This window comes from Chroicocephalus ridibundus, chromosome 1 (assembly GCF_963924245.1).
Source record: "Chroicocephalus ridibundus chromosome 1, bChrRid1.1, whole genome shotgun sequence".
In the NCBI taxonomy this organism is placed as follows: Eukaryota; Metazoa; Chordata; class Aves; order Charadriiformes; family Laridae; genus Chroicocephalus; species Chroicocephalus ridibundus.
Genome location: NC_086284.1, coordinates 166,526,135 through 166,552,803, shown reverse-complemented (window position 1 = coordinate 166,552,803; position 26,669 = coordinate 166,526,135). Strand labels below are relative to the sequence as shown.

The window sequence follows — 26,669 nt, the reverse complement described above, 5'->3', positions numbered from 1 at the left end:
TTTTCCTCATGGGTCTCAGACAGGGCAAAATAATACCAGAAAAAAAAAAGGCAAGAAAAAGAAAGTAAGAAAGAAGGTAAAGTCTGTTTTTCCCTCCTCTGCTTCTAAGAAACACAGATGCTCACCACATTCCTGCCACAACATACAGAAGAAATGCATACATTAACAGACCTGGCAAGAGAGGTATGCTCCCACAAAGCTTTCTAACTTGAAACTCAGCACTGGTGCTCAATAAACCCTTCCCAGGTACAAAGCACGATTCTCCACCAGCTGGCACAAAGAGACAGCTTTCCTAAGCCAGTAACTACTACAGGAGCTACTACCTTTACGGAGAACATTTGTTTGATCAGAATACTCCACGAGGGTTGGAATCTGCTCAACAATGTACAGTGTGCCATCATCAAGGCTCTTCTGCAGCTTGACCTTTTTCAGGTCCAGCACCATGTACTGATTGTTGTAGGTCCCTAGGTATGAGAGCAAAGACAGTGTTACACATCCTGCCTGGGGAAGGAAAAGGGTACAAGGCAGAGAGGGAACACATTTTTTTTTTTTTTTTTTTTTTTTTTTTTAAAGATTCACACGAAAAATCTACTTACCAGAATTGCACTTCGAGAAGGTTTCTGCCCAAGTTTTGCCACTGTCTGCCATCATGTTAGCAATGCGGACCCTCTGCCAAGCTAACAGGGATTCAGGCACCACTTGCTTGATGAGGGTTTGGTTGAACACACTGTTGGTAGTCTGCAACATTATCAAGCCACTGCCTAGTATGTAAAAGTCATCCAGGGACACCAAAAAGCCTTAAAGAGCAATAACACAAAGTTTGTTATCTTTGTGAACCTTTGATATACTCATAGAACAAAACAGAGAGACAAGCCAAGAGAATATGAATGAGTCAACTTGCGTGTGTTTGAAATCAAACTGTACAAATACGAGAAGATGAGGTGGCAACTTCTGCAAGTACTTTAAGCTCACCCATCAGCATCGTTTCTCATTTGTCATGCTTTCAACACACAACCTAATTCTTTGTCTACAGCATTTGCTTCCTGTTTTCATCCCAAATTTGGAAGTTTCTCCTTCGTATGTCAAGCTATGTCTTACTCTTATGCTGAGGATTACATGCTGTAAATGCCTAGTGACCATTTGTTTCTAACAAAGAAATTCCTTTAAAAAATACAGCAAAGTAAACCAAAACAAAAGTACAAGCTCCACAAACAGATTTTTCATCAGCCAGTTTCATTTTTTTATTCTGTAAGGACAACAGGTATTCCTATAAATTAATCCATTCTGGACTAAATCAAGCCAAGCAGAAAACTCTTCCTTCTAGTTTAATCTTTTCCAGTCTAACTATTCTTAAAAGCATCTCCAAGAGATGGGCACCTTTTAAATCATAAACCACATGCTGTATATGAGAGGAAGCTTTACCTGCTCCTCTTTCTGACATGTTGTCATTGGGTTTTTTATGCCAATCAGCCCTGCAAATTCAACACAGCCATGGATCTCTGGGCAGGATTCCCTTCCAGGTTACATGCCAACAGAAGTCCTAGGTCCAATTGCAGATCTCACACCAGGAGGTGATACACAGAGCTGCAAAGGTCAGCTATAATGCCATGGATAGCATGGTGACTACTTACGAAGCAGAAATAACTTGACTTTGAGATTCCCCAGTGGACACAGGGCTGCCAGGTTGGGGAAGAAACACAGTTAAATGGGCAAGTCATCTAGAACTTTGTCTCTTGCTAATGAGTTTTTAATGGTATCGCTCTTCAAAGAGTACAAAATGCTGCACCACAGCATAATAGCTGAGTTCCACTATGAAATCTTCTACAGCAAGCTTTATTAATGCACTCTGCAAACAAACTAAGGTCAGCAACCTCCGACAGCCAGAAAGACAACTCAGCTCTGCCTCCTGTTCCTGGGCTTTCATCAAAAGGCAGACTGCCTTCAAGCAAAAGTAATGTTTAAGGTCTCCGTTTCAGCAAGATTTCTTTAAAGTCTCCAATTCTCAAATCAAAACAGATCCAGGAAAATATACTTTGTGGTCACCTGTTCTCTAAAAATATGTCAGTATAGAACAGACAGAGCCCCTGGCAGCTTGCGGTTCCTAGTATTTTATTCTTGGAGACAGAAACAGCATCAATAAATTATGTACATCAACAGCAGAGTTCTCTCTCAAATAAGTAAGGACAGGAAGAGAAACACTCTAAACCTGGCTCTGCCAGTCTATTTTATACAAGGACATGGGATACTCCAGCAACAAACTGTTGTGCAAGAAGTCAAGTGCTTGCCCAAACAGAAACAAGAAATGGAATTGTTAAACAACTGTGATTCAAATTGAATGCCAGTTCCCATATGGGTGCAAATGCCAAGTGCCCTACTTCAAAATAAATCAGTTTTTTCTTCTTTTTCAATCAACAGCTGAGATAAAACAGAAAAACTCAACTCAAAGTAAGTATCAACACAAGGAATGATGCTGAATTAACTAAAGTTTGACCTCTGTAAATCAAATACATTGCAAAGTTCAGCTAAGCTGAAAACAAGGGGATTTCCTTCTGGGCCTTAGTATTTGACAAGTTTTATAATACAACATGCCCTCCATGATACATCATTAATAGCCTAATTATCCCAAGACAACATACACCATTTTGACTTAAGGCATAGTCACCCCTGAAACAAAGGGAAGTTAAACACATACACCAGGTTTACACAGGGCAAAGACATCCACAAAAATAAAACCTGTGTGAAGCCTACAGATACCAGCAGATATTTGAGGTCCTCTTGTGTCATTCTTGTCTTTTTAAGTATGTATGAGAATCTGTTGTAGTTGAAAGTGCCTTTTATGTCAACTGTTATCTCACTGTACAGTTCATCTATTTTTTTCTGTGAACCTATCTCCCATTTTTTATCAGCAACTCAAAAATCGATTCTTTTTCTTTTTTTTTTCCCCCCTCCCTCCAATGAAACTGACTCTTCCTACACAGAAACAAGCAAAAGCATTTCTGATTGCATCTTCTGGGTGCAAGCCATTTAGATTCAGCTTCCAATCACCACTGGAAAACTGAAGTTTCCAGAGTCTGGAGTTTCATTTACCATGACAACGTTAACCAGTCAAGCAAAGTATTTTTTGACATCTGAGCCAGAGTGTTCTCCAGAGAGTCATCACACCGAAGAGTATGTGGGGAGTAACACACTCCTGGAAGCTATTGCTCCTGCAGAGGTAGGCTGCTGCTTTCTCTAGCAGATGGCATCAGCTTTTTTGGCATTTTAAAAGGTCATTGTGCTCATTCAGGTACAGAAAGGGTCAGTATTACAGGCTGGAAGTCAGACACATGAGGTCTAGCCATCATCTCACAGGGATGAGAGTAGCTCCTGGCTGAGATGCTGTGCTCTGGGCTGTAAACACACTTGACAATGGGAAAGATGTCTCCTCTGCGTTAGTTTTCTTAATCCCATTAGCAGCTGCTTCTCATGTCAAGACTGAGCTTCCACCAGCTGCCTGCCTTCCATTGACAGGCCTCTCCTAGGCACTAAGCAATAGCACACCCCACACTACAGCACTAGCCTCTCATCTCTAAAGTGCATCAGACACTTTCCTCTGCTCTTGCCTCCAAGTTTTAGACAGATGTTGGAGGGAACGGGGAAGCAAGAAATGGTCTAGGCAATACTTCATGAGCAAAGGTGGTGCCCTGAATACACAGGCTACCGCCCTTTCCATGTTTTGTTCCTCCTAGCTCTTGCTCAGGCTGTGGGGAAGGATAATGCTGCACATTCTGATCCTGTATCAACACCAAATTACTTTCAAAGCAACGGATACACGTTACTTCTCTCTCCTGCCTCAGCGGCACATGAACAGCCATCCATCAAGACAACTTGTGCCATCTTGTTCCCATGTCACAGCCTGTGTCAACCAAGCAAGATCATGACAGCAGACCAGAGAAGCAAAGGTGGCAGTAAAATTCTTAACTGTTTGCTAGAACAGCTAAAAATCAGAGTAACATGCTTAACAATACTGTGGCTTAGCCCAGAAAAAGTAGGTCACTACCCAAAGCAGAGTGCTTGGGTCCAAACGGTAGAGTCCCTTTCTTATGAAACCTTGGGAGGTGCAACCTCCCTTCTGTCCAAGGAAATTTACAAATGTCATTAGCTAATTGGGCTCGTTTCTTTGAGTGGTCAATGGGGCAGTATTCAGCAATGACTGCACCACCACGGGGGGTGGGGGTGGTGCTTGTTTCTCTGATCTTTTACTAGATACATCCTGCAAAACACAGTAGCTACCTAGTCTCCATCACTGCATTTCTTACCCCCCAAAATGAGCACAGCTTCACTCAACATTTGTGAGCAACTGCAATGTGTCTGTACAATTTAAAGTTCTCTCTGCTCTGCATAGATTCACCAACCGCATTAAGTCCTTACATCCAGAGCATGAACAAGACGATGAAGTCAGAGGTGCCCAAGCACCTCTTGGTTCACAAAAGTTCAAAAACCTTGCCAGAGGTTCACAAAGCTGTCCTACATGCGGCTCTGCACAGATGCTTTCAACAGGAGAGAAAGCTAAGACTATGAGCACAGTTCTAGTGAGGATTAGGATTAGTGTGGAAATGAGCAGCAAGTGGCTAAATAATTCTGCAAAAGCAGAGATTTCTACTCTGTTCATTTCCACTTGACTGTGGCTCTGCGGCGCTGCTATTGCTCTGAAAGGGAGAAAGCAGCAAAGAGAAGACCTGCTGTAACAGTGCATATCTGAGCATGCTGGCAGGAATGTGAGGAACTGCTGGGGAAGCCAGGATGCACTCTGAAATTCCTGCGTGTCCTCCTACCTGCTCAGTCACAGCAGAAGCTAGGAAGCACAAGGCCCTCCAGCTCTATCATAATGCACACGCTGACATGCATCACGGTTAGTGAACAGTCTTAGATCCTTTGAGTCACAACAAATATTAATTTTTGCAGTGTAGTAGTTTGCCTTTTGAAAATCAGTAAATAAACAATCTGAACAATTTTACTCTGTGACCCCAGGAGAAGTCAGGGAGTTGGCACATTCCTTCTCATTAGGCAAATGACTCCTTGAAGCTTTTCTGACACAGCTTTTGGACAACAGAAGAATTTTACTTCATATCCAATCTATTGGATGACAGAAACCTTTTAATTACTCAGTTAAGTGTCACTGAAGGCCTGGAAGGACACCTGTTTTTTAATGCTCTTCATTTCCTCCTAACTTCAATACTTCTATGTACATTAGGATCATGTTACTATTCAGGGGAGCTTACTAGCTTTGCCTTTCTTACTGGTTCCTAGTGTCTGTCAGGATGGAGTCTAAGAGTGGGAACTGGCATGCAGTTCCCGTCAAGTTGAGCCACAGCCAGGACTTGTAGATTCCACAGTCAGATTCCCTGAAAATATAAAACTTCATCTCATCACAATATGGAGCAAATGAATTTGGCAGTGCTCTCCTTCCTGTGTGATATCCCTAGATCATTACCAGGCCAGTGCTTTAGAGCTTGCTCATCCTCTGGAAAACTGCAAGTTTATGAGCTACACCCACAGCTGATGTAATTTGCTGTAGTCAATGGATCATGCTTGTCTAGTGCTTGTGATAGTACCCTGTAATTAGGTGGCCAGTAACTACACTTTGCATACCACAGGTCTCTCAAACTTCACTGTAGCCACGGGAACTATGTTTTGCAACAGTTCTCACTCAGTTTTGTTGGTAGAAGTACACCTTACCACATCACCGTGCCAGAGTCCACCCAGGTTTTTGGGTTTGGACTTGGACTTCCTTGCACAAGGAAGGTTTTGAACAAGTCATCTCTGCAGACCTCAACAGTCTCCAGCAAGAACGCTGGGATTTTGTACACTAGTGAACAGACCCTGACCATTTCAGTGTAGTAGTAGCTGGTTTTCAGGTATCTTCCCATACAGCAAGCTTTACCAGTCTCATCGAAACAGAAGACTTGTATTTCACTTGTACAGAGAATCCACAAAAGGATCCCAGAGACATCACCATAGACACACACTAAAAACAAAATAATAAATGCGCTGCATGGCTGATCCCGATCCCCAGTTTGAACCTGAAGCACAATGCAGCACGCAACAGCTGGGAAACAGAGCGACATTCTTCTGAAGGATGGTACTACCCTCAACAGTATTTCTGCTGAGAGATATAAGATCCAGAATAACTACTGTACATTCAGCTGATGAACAGAGCGCTCAGACAGAAAACTTGGCTTTCTACCAGGTTACATAGGCTTGGCAAAATTCCTTGCAACAAGCAAGTGAAATTCCTCCAAGGGAATCTGAGATAAACCCAAAACTCTTGAAAGGCTGTACACTTAGACATTTGCCAGAATACCTCTACTCCTTCCTCAAAGCAAGAAATCTTAGTTGTCAGAAAATGCTGCATTCCTGAGGGCCACTGAGGAGGGTCAGAACCCAATAGGAAAAAAAAGAAAAACTCAACTGCTTTCAGCATGAAATGAATGCAACTGCTTTTCAAAACAGTTTCCCAGTTACAGTCTCAGGAGTCCCTTGCCTTTGTAGTAAAGCAAGCACAGTAATTCAACAAAGCATGTTTTGAAATCATCAACCAATGAAGTTTCATCAGAATCAGTCTTCTATGGCACATACTTCACTTTAAAAAGTTTATGAAGATTCTTGAGTGTTGGGGCATTTTTCAATTTTGAAATCCCACCTTTAAAAACTAACGCAATGCTTAGAGTCTTTAGAGTCTTAGATTTGCTTTGGTTTTTCATGTTTGCGTTTTAGTGCTACTCCAGCAAGAGTACATATTTTACCCCTGAAACATTAAATGCTGGCAATTTCTAACAGTCTTCCAGGAAACTCAGGAATATTATACACTGCCTAATCTTCCCAAAGGAGATTTTAAATATTCTGGCTGGCTATATTACTAACACATGAAACAACCATTAAAAAATACTGCCCTCTGCAACAGCTTCCACAGAAGCTGGAAGAGATAGAAGGGGACAGGATGGGGGGGCTGGTCCAAAAACAAAACAACTGAAGGTTTGCTAACCCAACACCAAAGAAGTCGATACAATTTTAAATGGCTAGGGTTTGATACTCTCTAATAATCCCATTACAGCACAAGTCATGCCACAGTGGTTAACAGGAGCGTTCAAAACTGTTATTACCAAGTGTGCGAATGCTTGGTGAGAAGGTGAGAAGTTCAAGAGTTGAGACAACTGCAGACTACACGAGGAGAATTCAAAGCAGCGTGTTTGTTGCCAGACATAGAATATTTAACTAATACCATTCAGAGCACTGAAGGTGATTAATCAACAACAAAAGACGACAACAACATCATCATGTTCAAGCCAGAAAATGGAAGACAACATTTTGTGCTCTCGATGGCTAAAAGTTTTAAGGTAGATTGAAGCCAGTGCTTGTTGAGGTATCATCCTTTTTATAGGCAAAACATCTGCACGACATTAAGATGGTCCATGCCATCTTGGATATCTACATTGTTTTGGGTTTCTTGACTTTACCTGGGTAACTGCTGAACGAGACACGGCTGGTGCTAGTGTATGGATCGACTATATTGAAGTTCCAATGCTTATATATTCTCAGTGTGGCCGCATATGTAAACCAGCTGGAATGGGCAAAATATATATTCTCATATCCAGGTAGAACCTGGAAAACAGAAGGAGAAAGATGAATAATTTCAGACCCTACTATACTCTGCATGTTTTGTACTTGATAGAAACTGGGAGAACAACTTGTTTTAAGTAGTTTGATTAATTGCACTGTTCAAGAGGGAGCAGTTTCTTGTGCTTTTAACTGCATACTTAACAATGAATTTCTGAAACCTCTGTAAATAATTCTTGCCTATGTGTTGTTTTTCAAATAATTAGCTGTTATTTTTCAAAATGAAACAGCTTAGGGTTTGGGGGGACACCTGCATCACGTGATATGCTTTGTTTCCCCGATTTCCTGTTGAGTACTTGCATTTACGCATTCAGATCAGCTCTCTGCAAACATATCCAACATTAACTTCGAGCGTGCTGTTTCTGTGAAAATGCCTCTCGGTGACTTTAAAGTACAGAAGCAAATGCAAGTAAATTCATTTTGAAAAGGTAAATGTATATTGATAGTACATCTTTTTAAAGTATTTCCCTGGTTCTAAGATTTGTTCTTAGCTCAGAAACCTCTTGCTGTAGGCAAATGCTTGAATGAATGCTTCTCAATTTAAGGGGAATATTGTTGCTCTGGGATACATGGAATCTGTGCTGACTAGATCCTTGATAACTTTAACTGAAAACTTTAATTGCCACCATGATGTATCAGATACTTATCCTTCCCTTCCTCCCTGCTTATTTGCCCAACGTATTTGTAGACATTCACAATACCCCCTTTCAGACTTCACTTATCTAGGTGAAAAAAGTTACCCCTTTCTAGTCTCCTCTCCATGGTAGCTACCCATTCCCTAGTAATTCTAGTAGCTTTTCATTGTCAATTTCTGTGGGTTTGGTTTGGTTTTTTCCCCTGCCGTTGAAAGTGAAAGTGAGCAAAACCAGACCCAGAATCCTATAGAGGCACAAATGACGACAACTGCATAAAAGCACCTTGATTGACAGAAGTCTCTTTATGCACATGTAACATAAACAATGAAGACTCCAGAAATGCAGACTTACGATACTGCAAATCAACAGAGTCACTGGAGATTAAGTTCTTGGTGCTCACCTTGATAAGTGCAGAGCAGTGACCCATATCCCACTGATACTTCCCATGGCTTCCTGCCTCCACATTGCATTGTCCACCCCGTGCAGAATACTCAAATAATGCAGGAATGAGGTCCAACAGGTCTCCAACTGCATTCAGAAATTGGACATCAAAGATGCTCAGTGGCTGAGGAAAGGGAGGGAAGAGAGACCACAAAAAGCACTTTCAGGCAGAGAAGCATCGGGACAGTCTCAGCTGTTAGAATTTCACAGAATCACAGAATCTTCATGGTTGGAAAGGACCCTTAAGATCATCGAGTCCAACCAGACAACCTACAATCTCTGCCACTAGAGCATGCCCTGAAGTGCCACATCTAGATGATGTCATTTCTCTTTTGCTCTCAAAGAAAGCTCTTACATAGTCTATGAAATACCTGCTCACAAGGCCCAGATGCTCAAACTCAGCACTGAATTAGGCACCTAGGTATCTTTAAGGGTCTGACCCTTATAGTAGCATTACCAATACTAACATATCTGAGGAAAAAAGGATACCCTAGCAGTGACTTACAAAATTTTTGTGTGTCTTCGCCAACAGCATACCAATCAGTCTGCTATTACTGTTATGCTGGGGCAACAGTAAGATTTAAGGTTGAGTTTATCTAGATGCCTTTGAAAAGCCTTACACTAACAAACACTCTTATGGTTTTTAATATTTTTATAAAGACTGAGATTTAAGACATCCTCATGACTGAGGAGGAGGAAACAAATGAGGGAAGCAAGAGATGTTAACAATGGTAATCAAGCGTGGAACTAGCTGAAGAGAGGAAGTCAGTCAAAAGGCACTCAGCTATGCTACCTGCTTGCAAAAACACCTTATGGTTAGAGCTAGCCAGGGTTAACTCCACACAGCTCATTGTGCAACATGCTCTTCAGAACCTTTCTCTTAATTTTCCTCTTCATAAACAAGAGCTTAACAGTAGCCTAACCTCAACCTTCAAAGACCGTTTTCTAAACCTTTCTTGTTCTTGCTTGCACCATGCCTTTAGTAAGGCAAGGTTTAAGGAAAATAAGTCAGAACACACATCACAGTAGAGCTATGAATAGTAATTTTAGAATGAGACATAATCATATAGCAAAGAAACACATTGCTTGCAATACAAATCGCTGTTATTAAACCATACAGCTGACCTCTCTACAAACCCCAATAAAAGGGAGAGAAGGACATGGAAAAAATAAACAGCACCAAACGCATTTACTTTTTATTCAGAAGGCTGAATTCTGTATTATCCATCTGCTGTTTTGGCAGAGAGAATAACCAACAGGAAAACCAAAAGTAACGTGAACTCTAGTCCATATATCCCAGGGGAAGGAATTAAATCTTCCCACAATGCTTACCAAGACAAGTGAGAGAAATAAGCCAATCTCACAACTGAAGTCATGCATTGCAGAAGGCCCTAACACCAGCTATAGCTCGAGGAAGAAGTCTAAAGCAAACTTTCATCTATGTTATATTGCTTTACCTCATCATGTTTTTGCTGTAAGGACCCAAACAGGGAACAGCAAAGACCACAACTGATAAACATCAAGAGATGTATCTTGGGATAATTTTAAGCAACTCACTGGTATAAATCATTTGCAAACAAGTCTCAACAACTGCTCTGTCATTGGAATCCATATAGAGAGACTTGGAGCAATTTTTGCCCATCCAGCTGCACTTAAAGGTCTGCAAGCCCAGCACATAATGAGGAGAAGCTGTATTCCAATGTCCAATTTACACAGGCATTACTGTACCACCAGGATGGCAGCAAAGAGGATTGCATATGAGAATGCTCGGCCAGCCCCGAGACATTTTAATTGTACTTGCCATCCATTTGCTACCTGCGGTGCGTTGACCCTGGCTGGATGCCAGGTGCCCACCAAAGCCGCTCTTGTCACTCCCTTTCCTCAGCTGAACAGGGGAGAGAAAAACATAAGAAAAGGCTTATGGGTCAAGATAAGGACAGGGAGAGATCACTCACCAATTACCATCTTGGGCAATTACCAAATCACAGAATGACAGGGGTTGGAAGGGACCTCTGGAGATCATCTAGTCCAACAGCAATGAGAAATAAAACCAAACCTTAAAAGACCTTCCCCCCACCCCTCCCTTCCTCCCAGGCTCAGTTTCACTCCTGAACTCTCTACCTCCTTCACCCCAGCAGCGTAGGGGGACAGGAATGGGGGTTGTGGTCACTTCATCGCATGTTGTTTTGGCTGCTCCTTCCTCCTCAGAGGCAGGACACCTCACAGTCTTCCCCTGCTCCAGCGTGGGGTCCCTCCCACAGGAGACAGTTCTCCACAGCAGAGTGCAGTCCTTCAGTAATAGACTGCTCCAGCACAGGTCCCTTCTACAGGGTGCAGTCCTTCACAACAGACTGCTCCAGTGTGGGTCCCCCATAGGGTCACAAGCCCTGCCAGCAAACCTGCTCCAACATAGGCTCTTCTCTCCACAGGTTCACAGGTCCTGCCAGAAGCCTGCTCCAGTGTGGGCTTCCCACGGCCTCCTTTGCGCATCCACCTGCGCCAGCAAGGGATCCTCCACAGGCTGCAGGTGGATATCTGCTCCACTGTTAACCTCCATGGGCTGCAAATGGACAGCCTGCCTCACCATGGCTGTCACCATGGGCTGCAGGGGAATCTCTGCTCCAAAGCCTGGAGCGCCTCCTCTTCTTCCTTCTTCACCAACCTTGGTGTCTCAGGGCTGTTTCTCTCACATTCTCACTCCTCTCTTCCGCTGCAGTTGCCATCCAGGGTTGGTTTTTTTTCCCCTTCTTAAATATGTTATCCCAGAGGCACTATCACCATTGCTGACTGGCTTGGCCAGCAGCGGGTCCATCTTGGACTCGGCTGGCATCAGCTCTATCAACACAGGGGAAGCTGCTAGCAGCTTCTCACAGAAGCCACCCCTATACACCCCCGCTACCAAAACCTTGCCACACAAACCCAAAACACCACCACTCCATATTCTCCTCCATAAAACCTGCATTCATTGCAACACCTACAGGTAGCTACACTGACACTGCTACACCATCACTTAGAATTGCCTGTATATTTTTAAAGAGTTCCACGTTTCTCTGCTATCTTACAGTCATTTCAAGTCAAAAACTCAGTAACTACCAGGAATTCCATTCAACCTAGAACAAAGGTGCCAAGCAATGAAGCTATCAATCAGAACTATATGCACAGAAAGGAGGCCAGAGAGCAGGAGTAAAGACCAACTCAAACAAAGAAGCAAAGGTTACGTAAATTCTTAGGGCTCCGCTGGGTGAGACTGGGCTGCCAGCTCCCCAAGCCATCCAAAACATCAGAGAAGTAAAAGAGGAACTAGGTTGTTAAGTACCCACTAGGGTTATATTTTCATTTCCTTTTTGAGTGGCAAGCAAATTTTGTTCCAGTTTATTTCCAAGAACTCATTACTCTGCTTGGATAAACCTGGCTTTGTGTTTAAGGTTGTCTGATGCTCAGTGACATCACACAAGCAGAGTGTGCAGAGCTTCACTGGAGCCTCAGTAAAACAATGCATTCAAACAGAAGACTTGGTCGCCTGCAATGCAGGCTATATCTGGGAATTTCAGGAATGGCCAAGAGCCCCACTTTGGGAATTACTACAGCCGATTTCCAGGGTACATGGAGAAGTCTTCTCTATGAGGAGTTTAATCCATGGCCACCAGCAAGAACTAGACCCAAAAAAAGAGTGTGCATCGTAACAAGTGGATAACGTAGGGCATATTACAGTCTTTTATAAACACCTCCCATCTCACACAGCAGTGTCAGGAAAAGTCCTTGCATGCATGGTTTACTTCCTGAAGAAAAGTGAATGAATGAGCTAAACTGACAAGCGGAGAGGTAGTATAGACATGACAAGAGAAAAAGTCCTTTTGCTACAATGTGTGGCTCCTCCTTTTAAAGGTACCATCCTGAATAGCAAAAAAAAAAAAAAAAAAAAAAAAAAAAACACAACCAAAAATCAAATTGAGTTTGAGTTAAATCAGCTGTAAGGAGACAAACTTAGAAAGGGGAGCAGACAGGAGAGAACCAACCTAAAGGCTTGTCTACATGGGACATTAAAACAGACGTTATTCTGTAACAATTGTTTTCCAGTAACTTCCCCATGCGTGAGTATTCTCAATACAAAATAAGGAAGTCCAAATAGAGATCTGTCCTAGAATCATTGTACTACTTAAAACTCTGACACCACCTAATTCAAGAGTAATTTCCCTGTGTAGACAAGCCCAAGATTAATCACAGCGTTGGTAGAGCATTAGGCAGATGAAAAGGCTTAATGTTCTTTGAGTGCCCCTCCTTCAGAAATTGTCTTGGAAAAAGGGTTGGGTTTGTTTACCGGATATAAAATGTTGCTAAACCAGATGGAATAATGTCACACTTTAACATGAAAATGTATTCAGATTTTGACATCATTCTTACTGATACCTGTAAATACGAAATTCAAAATACAGAAGTTCACAACATACATTGCCTTCATGCAGGTTTCAATGGAAGCACCTACCTGAAATAGCCCTGCAGGAAAACTGACTTCATGCAATTAAAAAAAAAAAGTTTAGAACAGTATACTACAGAACATATACGAATAAAAAAAATAAAAATACTAGTACTACTATCAAACAGTTCAGAGTCCAAAACAGATTTTCTATCTGTAGTAAGGCTCAGTTTATTGGTGGCAGACACAATGGTTCGACAATATTCAAGTGAAGCAGACCTGAAGTCTAGGGGAGAAAAGAAAAATGGAACACTTCAGTGTAGCCTGTATGCACATAATGAAACTCTCCTTTAAGCACTGTGTGTATTTGGCATACCTGCAAACTACCATGCATTGTACAGGACAATGGAAAGTCAGATCTTTTCACTTGTCTTCCTCAAATAAGTGCACACCAACAAATCCACCAAGTGTAAAACTCCATCTGCTTGCAAGTTTGAAAAGGTATGTGTAGTGACGGTATGAAAACTTGACACATGAAACGTGCAAGATGAAAAGCAGATTAGCTACCGATACAGCTTGTTACCATTCTACTGAAAGGGAACAATTTTGCTCAACTTTGCCCAGTGCTCAGTGTTGAAGTTCACAGACTTTGCAAACACAGTCCCGTTTCTCCATCTTTTGACCCATCTTTGTTAATCAATCAACTTAGTGCTCAGGAGAGCACAGCATTCATGTACAAGCATTGCTGGGGAAGGGGGAGGAAATATAAGAACTTTGAAGTCTATCTCCTCCTCTCTTCCCCATATCTCTGATCTTTTGGAAGTCAGAGGGAAAACTGAGGCTTCCTAACCTTTCTTCTGCAGTGTTTAGCCTTCTTTGAAGCTTAGGACACTGGGGGAAACTTGTTCTTTGCACGAAAAGATTAATTACGGAGTAATCGGTTGTATTTAGAAGTGTGCATATTTTTTTCCCCCATAGCAGTTAGAACATGAGGCAACAAAATACAGCCTGTCACATGTTGGGTTTTGGTTTGGGTTTTTTTGGTTTGGTTTTTTTTTTGTGGGGGCGGGGGGGGATGTGTGATACAAACAGAAAATAAAACCACCACACAACCCACACATGAGATACTCTCAATATTTCTAATGTTCATTACCACCATGAATGTAAACTACTGCACCACTGGAGATCAAAAGATAAACTTTTGTTCCCAATGATAATAATCCTAGAGACAATTCATATAATAGAAAGGATTATTTTTTTCAGTGAAACAAAAGTAGTAGCTACCAAAGGAAAGAGGAAAGAAGAGACTCTCAAAGAACTAAGGAAAACATGCAACAGGAATGAGATTTGCTTTTAAAAACATGCATAATTTGTTCTGGAGGCTTTCAGTAACAAGTTTAATTATTTTTAAGGTGAGAAATGAGTAATGGTACTAGTAAATACTTGCTACAGTAGTTGTTGCCCAAAGAAAGATCAAAACAACACTGGATGAATTGAACCAAAGTATAATACTTAGAAATAAGAAAAAATGTCATCTAATAGGTGAATTTATTTGCCAAACATTCTACTTACTAACAATCTAAAGGATTAAATAAAAGAACCTTTTTAACATGCTTGTAATATGTACTGCAAGAGCACAGTTGAAAAACAGCCTCTTTGGAGGGCAGATGTTCTTTAATCACAGGGGAAAAGGAAGATACTGTTGGTCTTCTAGGGTTTTTTGTTTGGTTGGGTTTTAGTTCAGTTTGGTTTTTTAAGTGCCAACAGTTTGCAGAAGCTGGGTTGATCCTCAGGTATGTGGAGGTGTCAGAACTAGAATACTAGTCAGTAACGTTGCATCTGCACCTGCTTTTATTCTCTGTGTAAGCTCAGAGCAACAATCTTCAAGGTCTTCATTTCCTGAAGGGGATCCTAGCAGCAGTAAATACATACACAAATAGCTCCGTTGTAGCCTAATCTCCCAGAAGTATTTGAAAAGTAGCATGGCATCCAACAAACTGAACAGCATGTACTTTTGCAGAGCTGTCAGGTATCATGCTGATGCCAAGCAAAACCAAACATGTAGGTGCAAAAGCAGCTGTCCAAACCGCACTCGAAGGCAAGAGAACTGATGTTAGCTTACTGGCTCTGGCAAACAGAGGAACCTGCAGCACCATCTCAAGTGAGAAACACATACATGGGGAAAATTTTTGCTTTTAATAAGAAGATGTGATCCCAACACAGGTGAAAATACTAAAAGCCGAAATTGTGAACGGCATAGGAAGGAGTCAAAATAAATCCCACCATCTGCTCCAGGCATGTTTGGGAAAAGAACTCTATATATCCACTGCATATAATTCAAAAATAGAGGATACAGATATTTCAGACTGAACCACATATTTGAACTTTCACTAAATGCACCATTTTTATATAGGCATGCTGTTGAGATATCTGAGAAGAGGATTAAGAATAACTTTGTCACTTCAGAGGTCAGTGCTTTTTAGTATTAAACACACAGTTAAATAAGTATCAGGGAATACACTTGGCAGGTAGGACGTGACTATTATAAAGAGATAGCTCAGGCACAAACTAGCACTTTCCCCTCCCCCCATCTGAATCTAAAGGATTCTGAAGCACCCAAAAAAAAATATGAGCTTTGTAGGACTCTTCAGATACAGGTGTTATGAGAGGGAATTAATGAGTTCTTTTCCTAGAAAAGGGTTCTTAGTATCTTCCCTATAACTCAGGCCCATCAGGATGCATCTCTCCATTACTGTGAACAGTCATTTCTTTTAGTTTGAGACAATTCCCCATTGATGAAAGCACCAGAGCAAGTTCTACATCAGAAAGATGTGCACTTTTACTAAAACCCAACTGTTTATTATTTAGCACTCCCAACTTCTCTAAATTCTTGATATGGTTAAATCAAGACAAAAAGGGGTCAACTACAATTACTCGAGTTCTCCCTCTCACATTGAGGGACCTATTAGACATTAGACTTAAGGACAGCACTGTAATTGCAATAGCTCTGCTGGAGTTAAGGGAGCTTTGCTATTGCACACAAGCTGATGATCTGAAACACAATTCTAATTGAATTTAGGGGAAAAAAAACCCAAACAAACAAAAAAAAAACCATCCCTATTTGGCCTGCCACAGCACTGACCACGTAATTCGTAATGGGAGACTTAGAAGACAGAAAAGAAGACATTTAGCAACATAAAACATAGTCCAAAATAGAGAAGCTTTTAAGAATTGAAGTCTGATGCTTGGAAATAAGAATGAAAGCTTTAATACACTCCCTACATGCTGATTCATGCTGTTGCAGCTACTCTTTATACCTAGAAGGTCATTTGCTCAATAACAATTGTAAAGCGACAACAGCAAGCACTTTACAAGTGTCTCTCCTTCCAACATCCACACATGGATACAAAAGCCACCCCCAATCTAATCAGCATGTGAGCACACAGGGTTCCAAGTCCAGTGCAAAGAATCTGTGGTGACACAACTCAAGTGCTCAGTCACAATATCTACATTGAACAGCCACTGAAGTATTTGTAGCATGGCATGCAGAATGAGCACTTGCCACTAGTTATCCTCCTTTTTTTTTTTTTTTAAAATACCAGATTCCCTTCTCCCATCTTTGTTCTCTGACATCCCATCCCCAGCTACCAAAAAAGAGATGCAGTAATCTTACTGTTTGTTTGTGCAGTTTAGCCCACTCGAGGGCTCCCATGTACAGACCATCCAACTGTGCAATAATATAGCCAGCATGCCTCCAAAAGGGGTCATCCTTATTATTTCTGATTTGTTGTCTTGTCCATTGATCTTGTTTCCTGCAGAGGAACAAACAGGTTGGGATTTTCTTGGTTTTGTTTTAGGGTATAATTGATAATGCAGGGAAGGGACAAATGTATTATGACCCAGATGATTTAACCTTCCTAGTGTTTTGAGGCAAATCATGCTTTGGAAGTCCTGCAGACATGAGTGTTACATCCTCTGGGTGTAAATGTTCAGAACCATGCAACATACCCTACAGTAACGTACCTCTACCAGACTTCAGTGTCAAAGAAAGAGTTGGAGTCCACCTCTGTGGGGGACTCTGCTACATCAGATCTAATGACCCCTTACCGTCAGTAAAGGGAAACAAGCATTTGATAGGTCAGATGAACCGTTCCCTTTTAAATGCTTATTTAAGGATGAAATAGACTGACTTTTGAAGAGCCTATTTCTCTCCCCTACATACAAGTGCAACAAAGGCATGCTGGGGAAAAGGTGGATGGCCAAACACAACCACGCTATGTGCCAAATCCAATCAAGAGGTTACTAGCCAAATAACCCAGGTTTAGAGCATGAGGCAACACAAAGCTAAACAAACCCTAGCAAAAGAGCAGCCAACATTATACGGATCTCCCAGAATTCCCTCCCTTTGCTGTGCTCAAAGTGCCACAGAAGAACCACAGTTGTCAGAGTAAGTCTGGACCAGATTGCAGTTTCGTCCACCCTCCAGTATCTATCCATTATGTACGGCAGCTAAAAAAAAAAGAGAGAATGAACCTGGCAAGGAAGCCAACTCTTCCAGCAGTCTATGGGTAACAAAACCAGCCAGATTTAGCTTTCTGGAAGTAAGAAGATGCAAGAAGTATGTCAGAGATAACGAGGATATGGTCAGAGCATTCAGGGCTAAAGATTTTCAGGACAAGTGCTAGTGAGTAAAGCAGCGATGCAGGAGTCCAGGATACAGAAAAATGATACAAGGCCACCTACTATTCCCCTACCCTCCAACAATGCATCCTGGGGGACACAGCTGCTATGCTGAGTCATTCTGGAAAAACAAAACCTCATGCACATTGATATGGTAGCTAGCCCATTTTTCTCACAAGGACAGCTGAAGAACGACAGTAAGGTTTTTTCTGTTCTTTTTGGATAAGGTAAGAATCAATCAACTTATACATGTGCACCAATAACAGAATTAGTCAGATATATAACATAAAGCTGAAAAAAACAGTTCCCAGAAATTACTAGAGTTTCTCAGAAGTATTTGTAATGGAAGAAAACGTAAGTCTAGGGTGATTTAAATAAGCACTAATCACAGCTGGATTTCCCAGTACCTGGCCTGGTTCTTCTCCCACTTGTAGTTTCCCACGAGTGTAGCTGCATTATTTGAGCAGAGTTACTTTTGATTTATAAAACTAAAGAGAAAAGGGAATCGGGACTTTTGTGATTAGAACAGAATCTACGTCAGTAGTAGAACAGAGAAAATACTAACCTAACAGAGGAAAGAAAGGATACACAGTGCTAAAAAGATTAAGGTGCCAAGAGACCACACTGTTCAGCGTAACATTCAAAATATCCGCTTTTTAGAAAGGGATTTTGACTAGAATGACATCCAGAATTCATTGGCATTATCCACACCCCTTTCTATCAATGGTTTTAAACAATTCTTTGAAAGACTCAGAATTAGGTAAGGGCATAAGCCCTTCTTTATGTATGTTTAGAATTTCCCTCCCCCTATACAAACGGCATTCAGAGGAAAAAGCAGCATATATTTTCTTTAGCCCATAAGGAAGAGAATAAAACACCCTTGAAAATTCTGTCACACTCCAATCCCAACTCTTAAATAATTTATTTTCTAATAACTAAATACATACGCCATAAAATTCTGAACTCCACTTCGAACGGAGGGATTCTTAATTAACTGCGGATACATATTTGCAGCATGGTCATACATGTGCCTGAAAGAACAAGAGTAGCAGAAGTTATTCTTTTGCATCTTCCCTTCCTTTTGCTTACCAACCCATTGGTCAACAGAGCACTGATAAACAAGCACCACAGTCCACAAAGTAAACTCTTCCTAATCACAGGAATTACTTCATATCTTTAATGCATGACAAACAGCAAAGGTAACACAAATGGATTGTTGAAATTTAACTTAAAATAAGTGACCTTGGTAATACCTGCTCAAACTGTACATTAATTTAAATCACAACAAAAATAGTTTACTGGAGGGCTATTCTACTTGGAACAAAGAAAACACAAAGGTGAGAATATAATTTGCTAATTCAGTTCTAAGAGAGAATTTCAGTCTGAAATCTAGTAGGTTTTACTTACCGTTAACCTTGTTACTTCCTTACCAATTAAGCTAAATCTCTCCATTTTAAAACATGTATATGTTGATCATATGTGTTCCCACAGAGGCTCCCACTCAGGCCAGCCCTAAACAGATTCAGCTTTATGGAGATCAAAATTATTGTGATTTTCTTTGTTGAATTCAGTTAGCTGTTTCATCCCCATTAACTAATAGAAACAAAAATTGAAGGAGTCTTTGTGGTTGGTTGATTGGCTGTTTTTTGTTTGGTTTGTTGAAGTGAAGCATTTTAGATTTCAAGATTAAATCAACTGCCAAAAATTACTCAGGAGTCCAAAATTAAAGTCACCCTTTCATTTTAGGTCAAATGTAATCATCTGATTCAAACCAAAACAGAACTTTTGAATTTTCTTATTCTGTTAATTTCTTCTTCTATCATTTCATAATTTGGGTCAAACTTAAACTTTTTTTTCAGCAACTGAATAAAAAAAAAAAAGAGGATGGGAAAGGAATATCTAGTTCTAGGCAGAAATCATCAGAAAATTATTTTGCTGAGGTCTGGAGTTGGTAGAACTACATCAGTCATGAGTAAAATTAGCTCCTACCAAGTGCTGAGAGAAAGAAAACAGAACAGATACCAGCCTCAAGGAAAAGTACATGCCAGCAGGACAATTCCCTGTATTAAAACTCATGAGGGTAACTTCCTCCTAGAGGGATGCAGACAGGAGCTCTTCCCAATTTCCCTCAGGGCATAATTTGAGAATACAGCTAGAGATGACTGAATGGTTTGCTGATAATTAGAGAATCATCCATTGACCTTCTCCCCTCTTTTTCTGTCCCCTGCCCCATTCGCAGCTATTTAAGTACTCGATTGCATGACCCTGCTTGCTTATCTCAGCTCTGGTACCATTCTGGCTACCAAATCTAAACGTCAGTTTACATTCAGGCAAAACACTAATCCAGGGAAAAAAAGGGAATATATTTTTCTGGCAGTTTGTAGTATGAATTAGGTTGTTATGAAGACAGATAACCCACAGAGGTGGTGCAAGAAGGAAGCTCTCTACTGTGTTTGTCAATGAACTGATGCATGAAAGGGCCTGATCAGTGCCAGGGCAGACACAAGTTGGAGGTTTGGATCTGTGGAGGGATGTGCTGGGGCAAGAGAGGGGAGCATTCAGCAGCTTCACACCATTGCACCTTTCATGAAACTGCAGCTATAGTATCAATTTTAGTTCTAGAGTTTCCTGTCTCCCACTTAACACACGACTACATGCCATAATCATAAACTACTTCTTGAAGAGGACAAGAAAGTTGAAGAAAGACAGATCAATAATCTCCACCCCTGCAGTCAGATAATTTGGCAAATAAAAGTCTGAAGTAATTTTAGGAAGCGAATTATAGCGTAACATACTCCATACTACAAGTCAGAGCTCCTATGGCACTAGAGAGGAGGAGCAAATAGCACAAGACAGTCCATCTGGCAGACGGTCTTTTAGGTACGAGGAGAATAAAAACAGCCAGGATACTGCTTTAATCACTGCCTAGGCCAGGACAGATGATCAGGCTTCCAGATTCAACCATCAGCTCTACTCTCTTCAATTTGCACTCAAAGGTTATGCAACACAAGGCAGATTTTACACTAGTAGTATCTTTAAGCTATGATGACTGATGTAGCAACTGGGTTAGTTCAGAATCAGAGGACTGAAAACAGCTTCTTTAATGGCCTTCCTTCTTGTATATGCTAACAGAGGACACACGATTCCTGGAATCAGTTTGTCTTTTTTAAATGCCCAAGGTTGAGAATTTTTCCCCTAGCTGCCTTGTTGCTTTGGGGTTGGTTTTTTTTTTTTTTTCTTTGCTTTAACAAAGCTTCTATGTGTGTGGCTTGCATGTTTTGTAAGGGCATTATCCTCTGAAGTAAATTGGATCATTATAGTAAGGTAAGGCTTTGCAACTGTATCTAAGGCCAAATACAAGGCAATTATAAAGCCGAGACAAGAATTCAAAGTCTAAAAACAGCAAAGCAGTGCCTCGGCTCTTCAAATTAGAGAGGAAGATGATAGGACTCAGGTCAGCTGAGGTTATATCAGACAAAAAAAAAGCGTACAATTAACATTGCTTCCAATTTAAATACTGCTCTTAGGCACCTGGCATGCCCCAGTTGGAACTGATTAGAAGTATATGCTCAACGTCATGGACTTGGATGTGCTCTGCGATTCCCCAAGTAAAGTGAGGCCTCATTAACACCTCTGTTTGTAATGGGGGGAAGATAATTCATACCCAGGAAAACTGGAGCAAACATTTTTGGCTGGATGGTAGGACCAGACCTTACAGAGAGGTGAGACACTGGTGATAAAAACAAATGTCTGGTCTCCAGACACTAGTATTAGATTTATTCCACCCCTAACTATGTGTTTTCAAACTAGACAGCTACTATCTGAACCAGGTGCCAACACTAGAAAGATGAATCATGCTCTAGAAAAGGCCTGTGCTTCTACCCTCGCTGGTAAACAGGTCTAACTTAGCTATTGCTTTTTCTACAACAGACCTATACAGCTAGAGCGGACCAGTAATCTAAGCTAAAACAATCCCAGCATGGCTTGGGCTGGTTTTGTTTTGTTTTTTTTTTTTTAAATTTGGTTGTCTTACATTCTGCTTAGGTTCCTACTAAGAAGAAAGCATACACTTTTAGGAGAGGTATTTTGTCCCTCTTTCGCTTATATTATGAGGCCTAGCTGTGTCTACAAACCCTCCTTCATGCCCTAAGTGCAATGCAAAAATTAAGCTAGCTGAGAATCCCTGGAGATCTCCAAATTGTAGGCACTGTCAATCTGGAGCTCCTGCTCACCAGACAGCTTCTGCAGGAACCTGTACTTCAACTTGGGATCTGGCTTGCAACGTATTCCTCCCAATAAAGCATCACATCAGAGCTCTTCCTGGTAGGACTTCAGGGTTTCTGCAAGGAGCCACCTTGGGTCATTTCTACTTCATGGAGTCATTGCCACAAACAAATGCAAGACAGCTGGAGACCTTGGAGTTGTTCAGGCTACAGGTAGCGATGTGCTAGAGGGCACTTCAATTACCAGGCATACCCAGTGTATTCACACTGGGAGGCTGTACCTGAGCCACCCAAGGTGGTGCTTGTCCAGGCAAGTGACACAAGCATCTTTGCTCTGGTCGCTAAGTGGCTGTTGGTGCTAATAAAGCACTCATCATGGCCAAACACATTGTTATACTCTTCCTTGGTGTTACCCAGTTTTTAAAAAGGAAGGTTGAACTGTGTGCCCTGATGTCTGCAAAAGCAGAACAAGAGTGTTTAGAGACACCCTCTCATAAAAGAAGTCACAGTGGTGTTAGAAAGCTTCCCTGCAGACAGTCTGAATGGGCCAGGAGGTCTGGTGAGAACAGTTATAGATTGGGAAAGACTGTTTCCCAGTTTTACTTCAGAAGACTTGCGCAATTGTCCCAAAGAAAGAACATCTGCCTGCATGTTAATTAGGATTCTGTGAATCTCCAGACAGGATAAAGAAGAAAAAATGGAGCTCTGAGAGCAATTTCAACATCTGTAAACTTAGTGAGTTCTTACTATTCCTGTGGTTCAGGAAATTGCAAACACACTGTGTAAGAGGATTCATTAGTTGCAGTTTGCTGAATAAAAAAAACCCACCAAGGTCATACAGCTGAAGCCTGAAGTAATAGGTTTTCCATCTTCTCAAGGGTCAGGGGAGTAAATCACTAATTCATCTCTGCTCCTAAACTGCAGCATTTTCAATAGGTATTCTTAGCTTCAAAGAGAAGTCCTCTTTATTTGAGCTAGACCTGACAGAAAAAGCTTATATTCATAACCTCCAGTGAGAAATATGCTTCCACTACAGGTACAGGTGTACAGTGGGGCAAAGACATGGCCAAAACAGAAATTCAGATGGTATGTATAGTATTTGAAATGTGTTTTAATGATGGTAAGCATTTTCAGGTTTTGCACTGTCAAAGGATTTCTCAGTGGATTTCCTCAAAACGTTTCTTCAAAGAAAGGCTTTGGCAGTTCTGGTTTTGCATCTTAACCTACTCTCACACTTAAACTCCTTTAAAACAGTTGAGTTTCCTAATTTGCTTGAAAGCCAAAGTCTCAAACCCTACTTTTACACTTTGATACAAACCCTCAACTTTGCTTCCACAGACTTAAAGATCTCTGTTCATTACTATTTCTCCTATACCCACTTCTCCACAAAGGGCCACTCAGTGCTGGAGATGGTAGCCCTACCATAACAACAGCTATGGCTAGGAACCAGCCTCAGAAAGCACCTGACCCAGACAAAGGCAAAAGCCTTGCGCAGAGTAACTTGTGAGTACCTTCACTTCTGTGAATCTCCACAGAAAAAAACAAAGGGGAAAAACTCCCTCCTGTAAGCATAGACTTAAACATCAGATAAAGTCCCTGCAGACACTGTTTCACATTCAAACCATATTTAAAGGAACAGGCATATACTTAAGTTTGTTTAAAAGACAGACAGGAAGACTGTTAAATCTACTGCGGAGGCAGAAGGGGAACAGGGTGTAGGTTGTTGCTACTAGAACATTACTTGCCATCTAATTGGGCTTAGCATGGATTGGGCTCTCTATGCAATATGACAAAGCTTAAGTATAACCACTTAGAGATGAGTAAATGTAGGTGAAGCCTTAGCGAAAAGATCTGTTGAGCAATACCCAATTTTAACAGTATTCTAAATGTAATGCTAGCATCCCTCAGATCCATACGTAGTTTACATAAACTAATGAATAGTGCATAACAGTAACCTCTCATGCCGAATAATTCAACAACATATATCCAGATCTCACGTACTTCATTTCCTTTCCTGCCTGGAGTACAGGTTGCACACTCAGAACTCTAGGATTCCTTTATTCTTTCCCTCAGACGTGTTTTGTGATTGACAAATATTACTTTATTCAGTTTTCTTTACACTCTCCAGAGACCTAGCTGCCTCTCCAGGAAAGTCTACTTAGACAGTCACATTAACATATCACATGATCAGAGAACTATCCATAAGTCTTAACTGATCTTAAAATGTCTTACTAATTAAATTAGTATCATCTTGTCCAGCAGCCATATCTGACAATTGTTTGACAGACAGCCTTCCCCTGCTGGCCTGTTTAATGCAGCCTATCGGTACGTATTTTAGTGTTCTGGAAGCAGAGCTGGTGAAGTCAAATTCACGTCACCGCATATTTTACAATTATCTCCCAACTATTCCCCAGCCATGCATCAGAATTTGGGATTTTTTTCTTTTCCTATGACTAAGTTGATAGAGGAAAAGATGGAGCTTGTTCAGCAACAAGCCATGTATCATGTTCTTAGCTATATCACCAGCTATATCCTACCAGCGAGTATGTCATAGTGCCATTCTGTCTTCCCAACTTAGTCAAGGAAAGACTAGGGCTTGGTTTTGCACTTATTTCAGGGTGGTTTTTTTGTTTGTTTATAAGAAAAAAAAAAAAACTGCTCTGGATTCATAGTAAGTACAAAATGTCAGTTTTCATAGGTCTGCATTGCAGGAGAGATTCAGTCCTTCATCTTCTCTTCAAAGGGCTTTCAGGAGTACACTGACCCTTCTAGACACACACCAGACCGCTTTCAGGCCTATCAGTATATCAGCATTATTATTTATTATTTTTTTTAATTTGTCCAAGAGAGACTAAACTCCCCATGCTGTGAAGTTTCAGTATCTGCTCCCCAGAAGTTTCTTGACAGTTTGGTGAAAAAGGTCCTTAAGCAAGCCCTGCCGCTCTTGCTAGCAACATGTCTCCCTGCCTGATCTGCTCTCAATTGTTTCATCTGCTGTTGGTCAGTCACCTAACTATAGGCTTGGGAGATAACTATTCTTTCTGCTACCCCTTTTGTTAATTATTTACAACATATGGCTTACACGCTTCCTTACACATACACTATGCTGTGATTATATTACTTAATCACTAATGTAGATACAGCACTCATCTATCTCACCAAGGTGTTAGGAGAGCCTGCAGGATGAGGAGAGGGCACATCTTCATCCCATAATGAATAAGCTATACTTCATACTTGCTACTAATTAAAAGAACAGCACACAACTGCAAAACGTATGGTTAGTTTAAATGGATTAGAATTAAGGGAAAAGAAAAAACAAACAAACAACTCACAAGTACAGAAATCCACTGGAAGTGTCATAAGTTGAGTTGCTTCCTGAGGTACTTACGGAGCTGTGAGATAGCCTTCCAAGAAGCCAGCTGCATACATGATGTCTTCATTGCTTAAGGTCTGACTGCCATAGCCTGCTCTGATCTCTAGAACTCCCCAACCTGTTGTCTGTATAGTGTTGTTGTAGAAACCATAGGCATCTCCACTTCTGTCCAGTATATTCTTGACCTGAAGTGTTTTTGCAGCTCTATTCCAGTACACAGTCGCATAGCGGATTTCTATGGTGGAGAAGAAAGGGGGCAAGGAAGACAAACAAACATGAGCAGGTATTTCCTATCCAATACTGAAGTGTCAAGACAATATTTTGGCAATTTTCTACTATGGAGAGCAACACTAATGTTGATGTACTGAGATGTGGCATGATAACTAACTGGAATTTTACCAAGACAAAAGCTTACAGCTACATATTCTCATGGTACTCCTCTGGAAGTTACCTACAACTCTTTCAATGTAGAGCTCCAACACAGCTGAGTCTTGACAGAAAATTCAGAAGACATTTCCTTACCTGGCCCAGAAGAAAATCTATACAAATCTTATGGAAAGGAACTTTAGAACACAGCATGCCTTGGCAACTGCAAAGGATTATAAACTACTGTTGACTTGGTTTTCCACCTAAAGATTCAAAAGGCTGCAGGTTTCTAAACTGTCTTTCTGGGCTACTAATTCTGGAGGTGGCATGACCCAACAGGAGCACTAGAATTCAATGGATCACAAGGTTAAAGACAAAAGCACCACAGGTATGCAGTCCTTTAAGACACACAATCGCTATCACCCAGCTGGAATAGAATCAATCCCCAGCGTGAAATGAACGGGAAAGATGGGCGCTAGACTGCTCACAGTTCTGCTTGGACTGCTGTTTAAGAAACATTCTTCATTAGTTGGGTTTTAATCCTGCTGAGCTGAAGAACAAACAGCAAGGCAAACTGCTTTCCAAAAAAAAAAAAAAAAACCCCCTATAACTGATTCAGCCTTCCCTAAAATGGGACCTGATTACATCAGATCTCTATTTGTGACTGATCAAATCACTACTACAGTACTGCAAGTGAAAAGAGTTCAAAAATCATGAGTCAGAGTTCCAAGAAGTATTTGAAAAGTTTTAAGGGCTAAACTCAAACACTTACAACTACTGAGAAACCCGCAGTGTTTTTATTCCCCTGACCCTTCTCCAGCGTATGGCAACAAGTCCTGCCAGTTTATAGCAAGAAGTTACAGTTTGGTTACTACTCCTCA

The 26,669-nt window shown here is 41.1% G+C and overlaps 1 protein-coding gene across 1 annotated transcript in view; it reads right to left on the bottom strand.

Annotated features, from left to right (window-relative positions):
• The window catches only part of PLBD1 (phospholipase B domain containing 1), a 41,906-nt gene that overhangs the window by 7,523 nt on the left and 7,714 nt on the right, over positions 1-26,669 (bottom strand). Inside the window, exons 2-8 of the mRNA XM_063322601.1 lie at positions 25,438-25,657; positions 18,774-18,857; positions 16,820-16,958; positions 8,692-8,856; positions 7,497-7,641; positions 597-797; positions 324-464 (exon numbers count right to left, since the gene is read on the bottom strand). Of these exons, the coding sequence (XP_063178671.1) occupies positions 324-464; positions 597-797; positions 7,497-7,641; positions 8,692-8,856; positions 16,820-16,958; positions 18,774-18,857; positions 25,438-25,657 (1,095 nt within the window). The remainder of the gene's footprint in view (positions 1-323; positions 465-596; positions 798-7,496; positions 7,642-8,691; positions 8,857-16,819; positions 16,959-18,773; positions 18,858-25,437; positions 25,658-26,669) is intronic.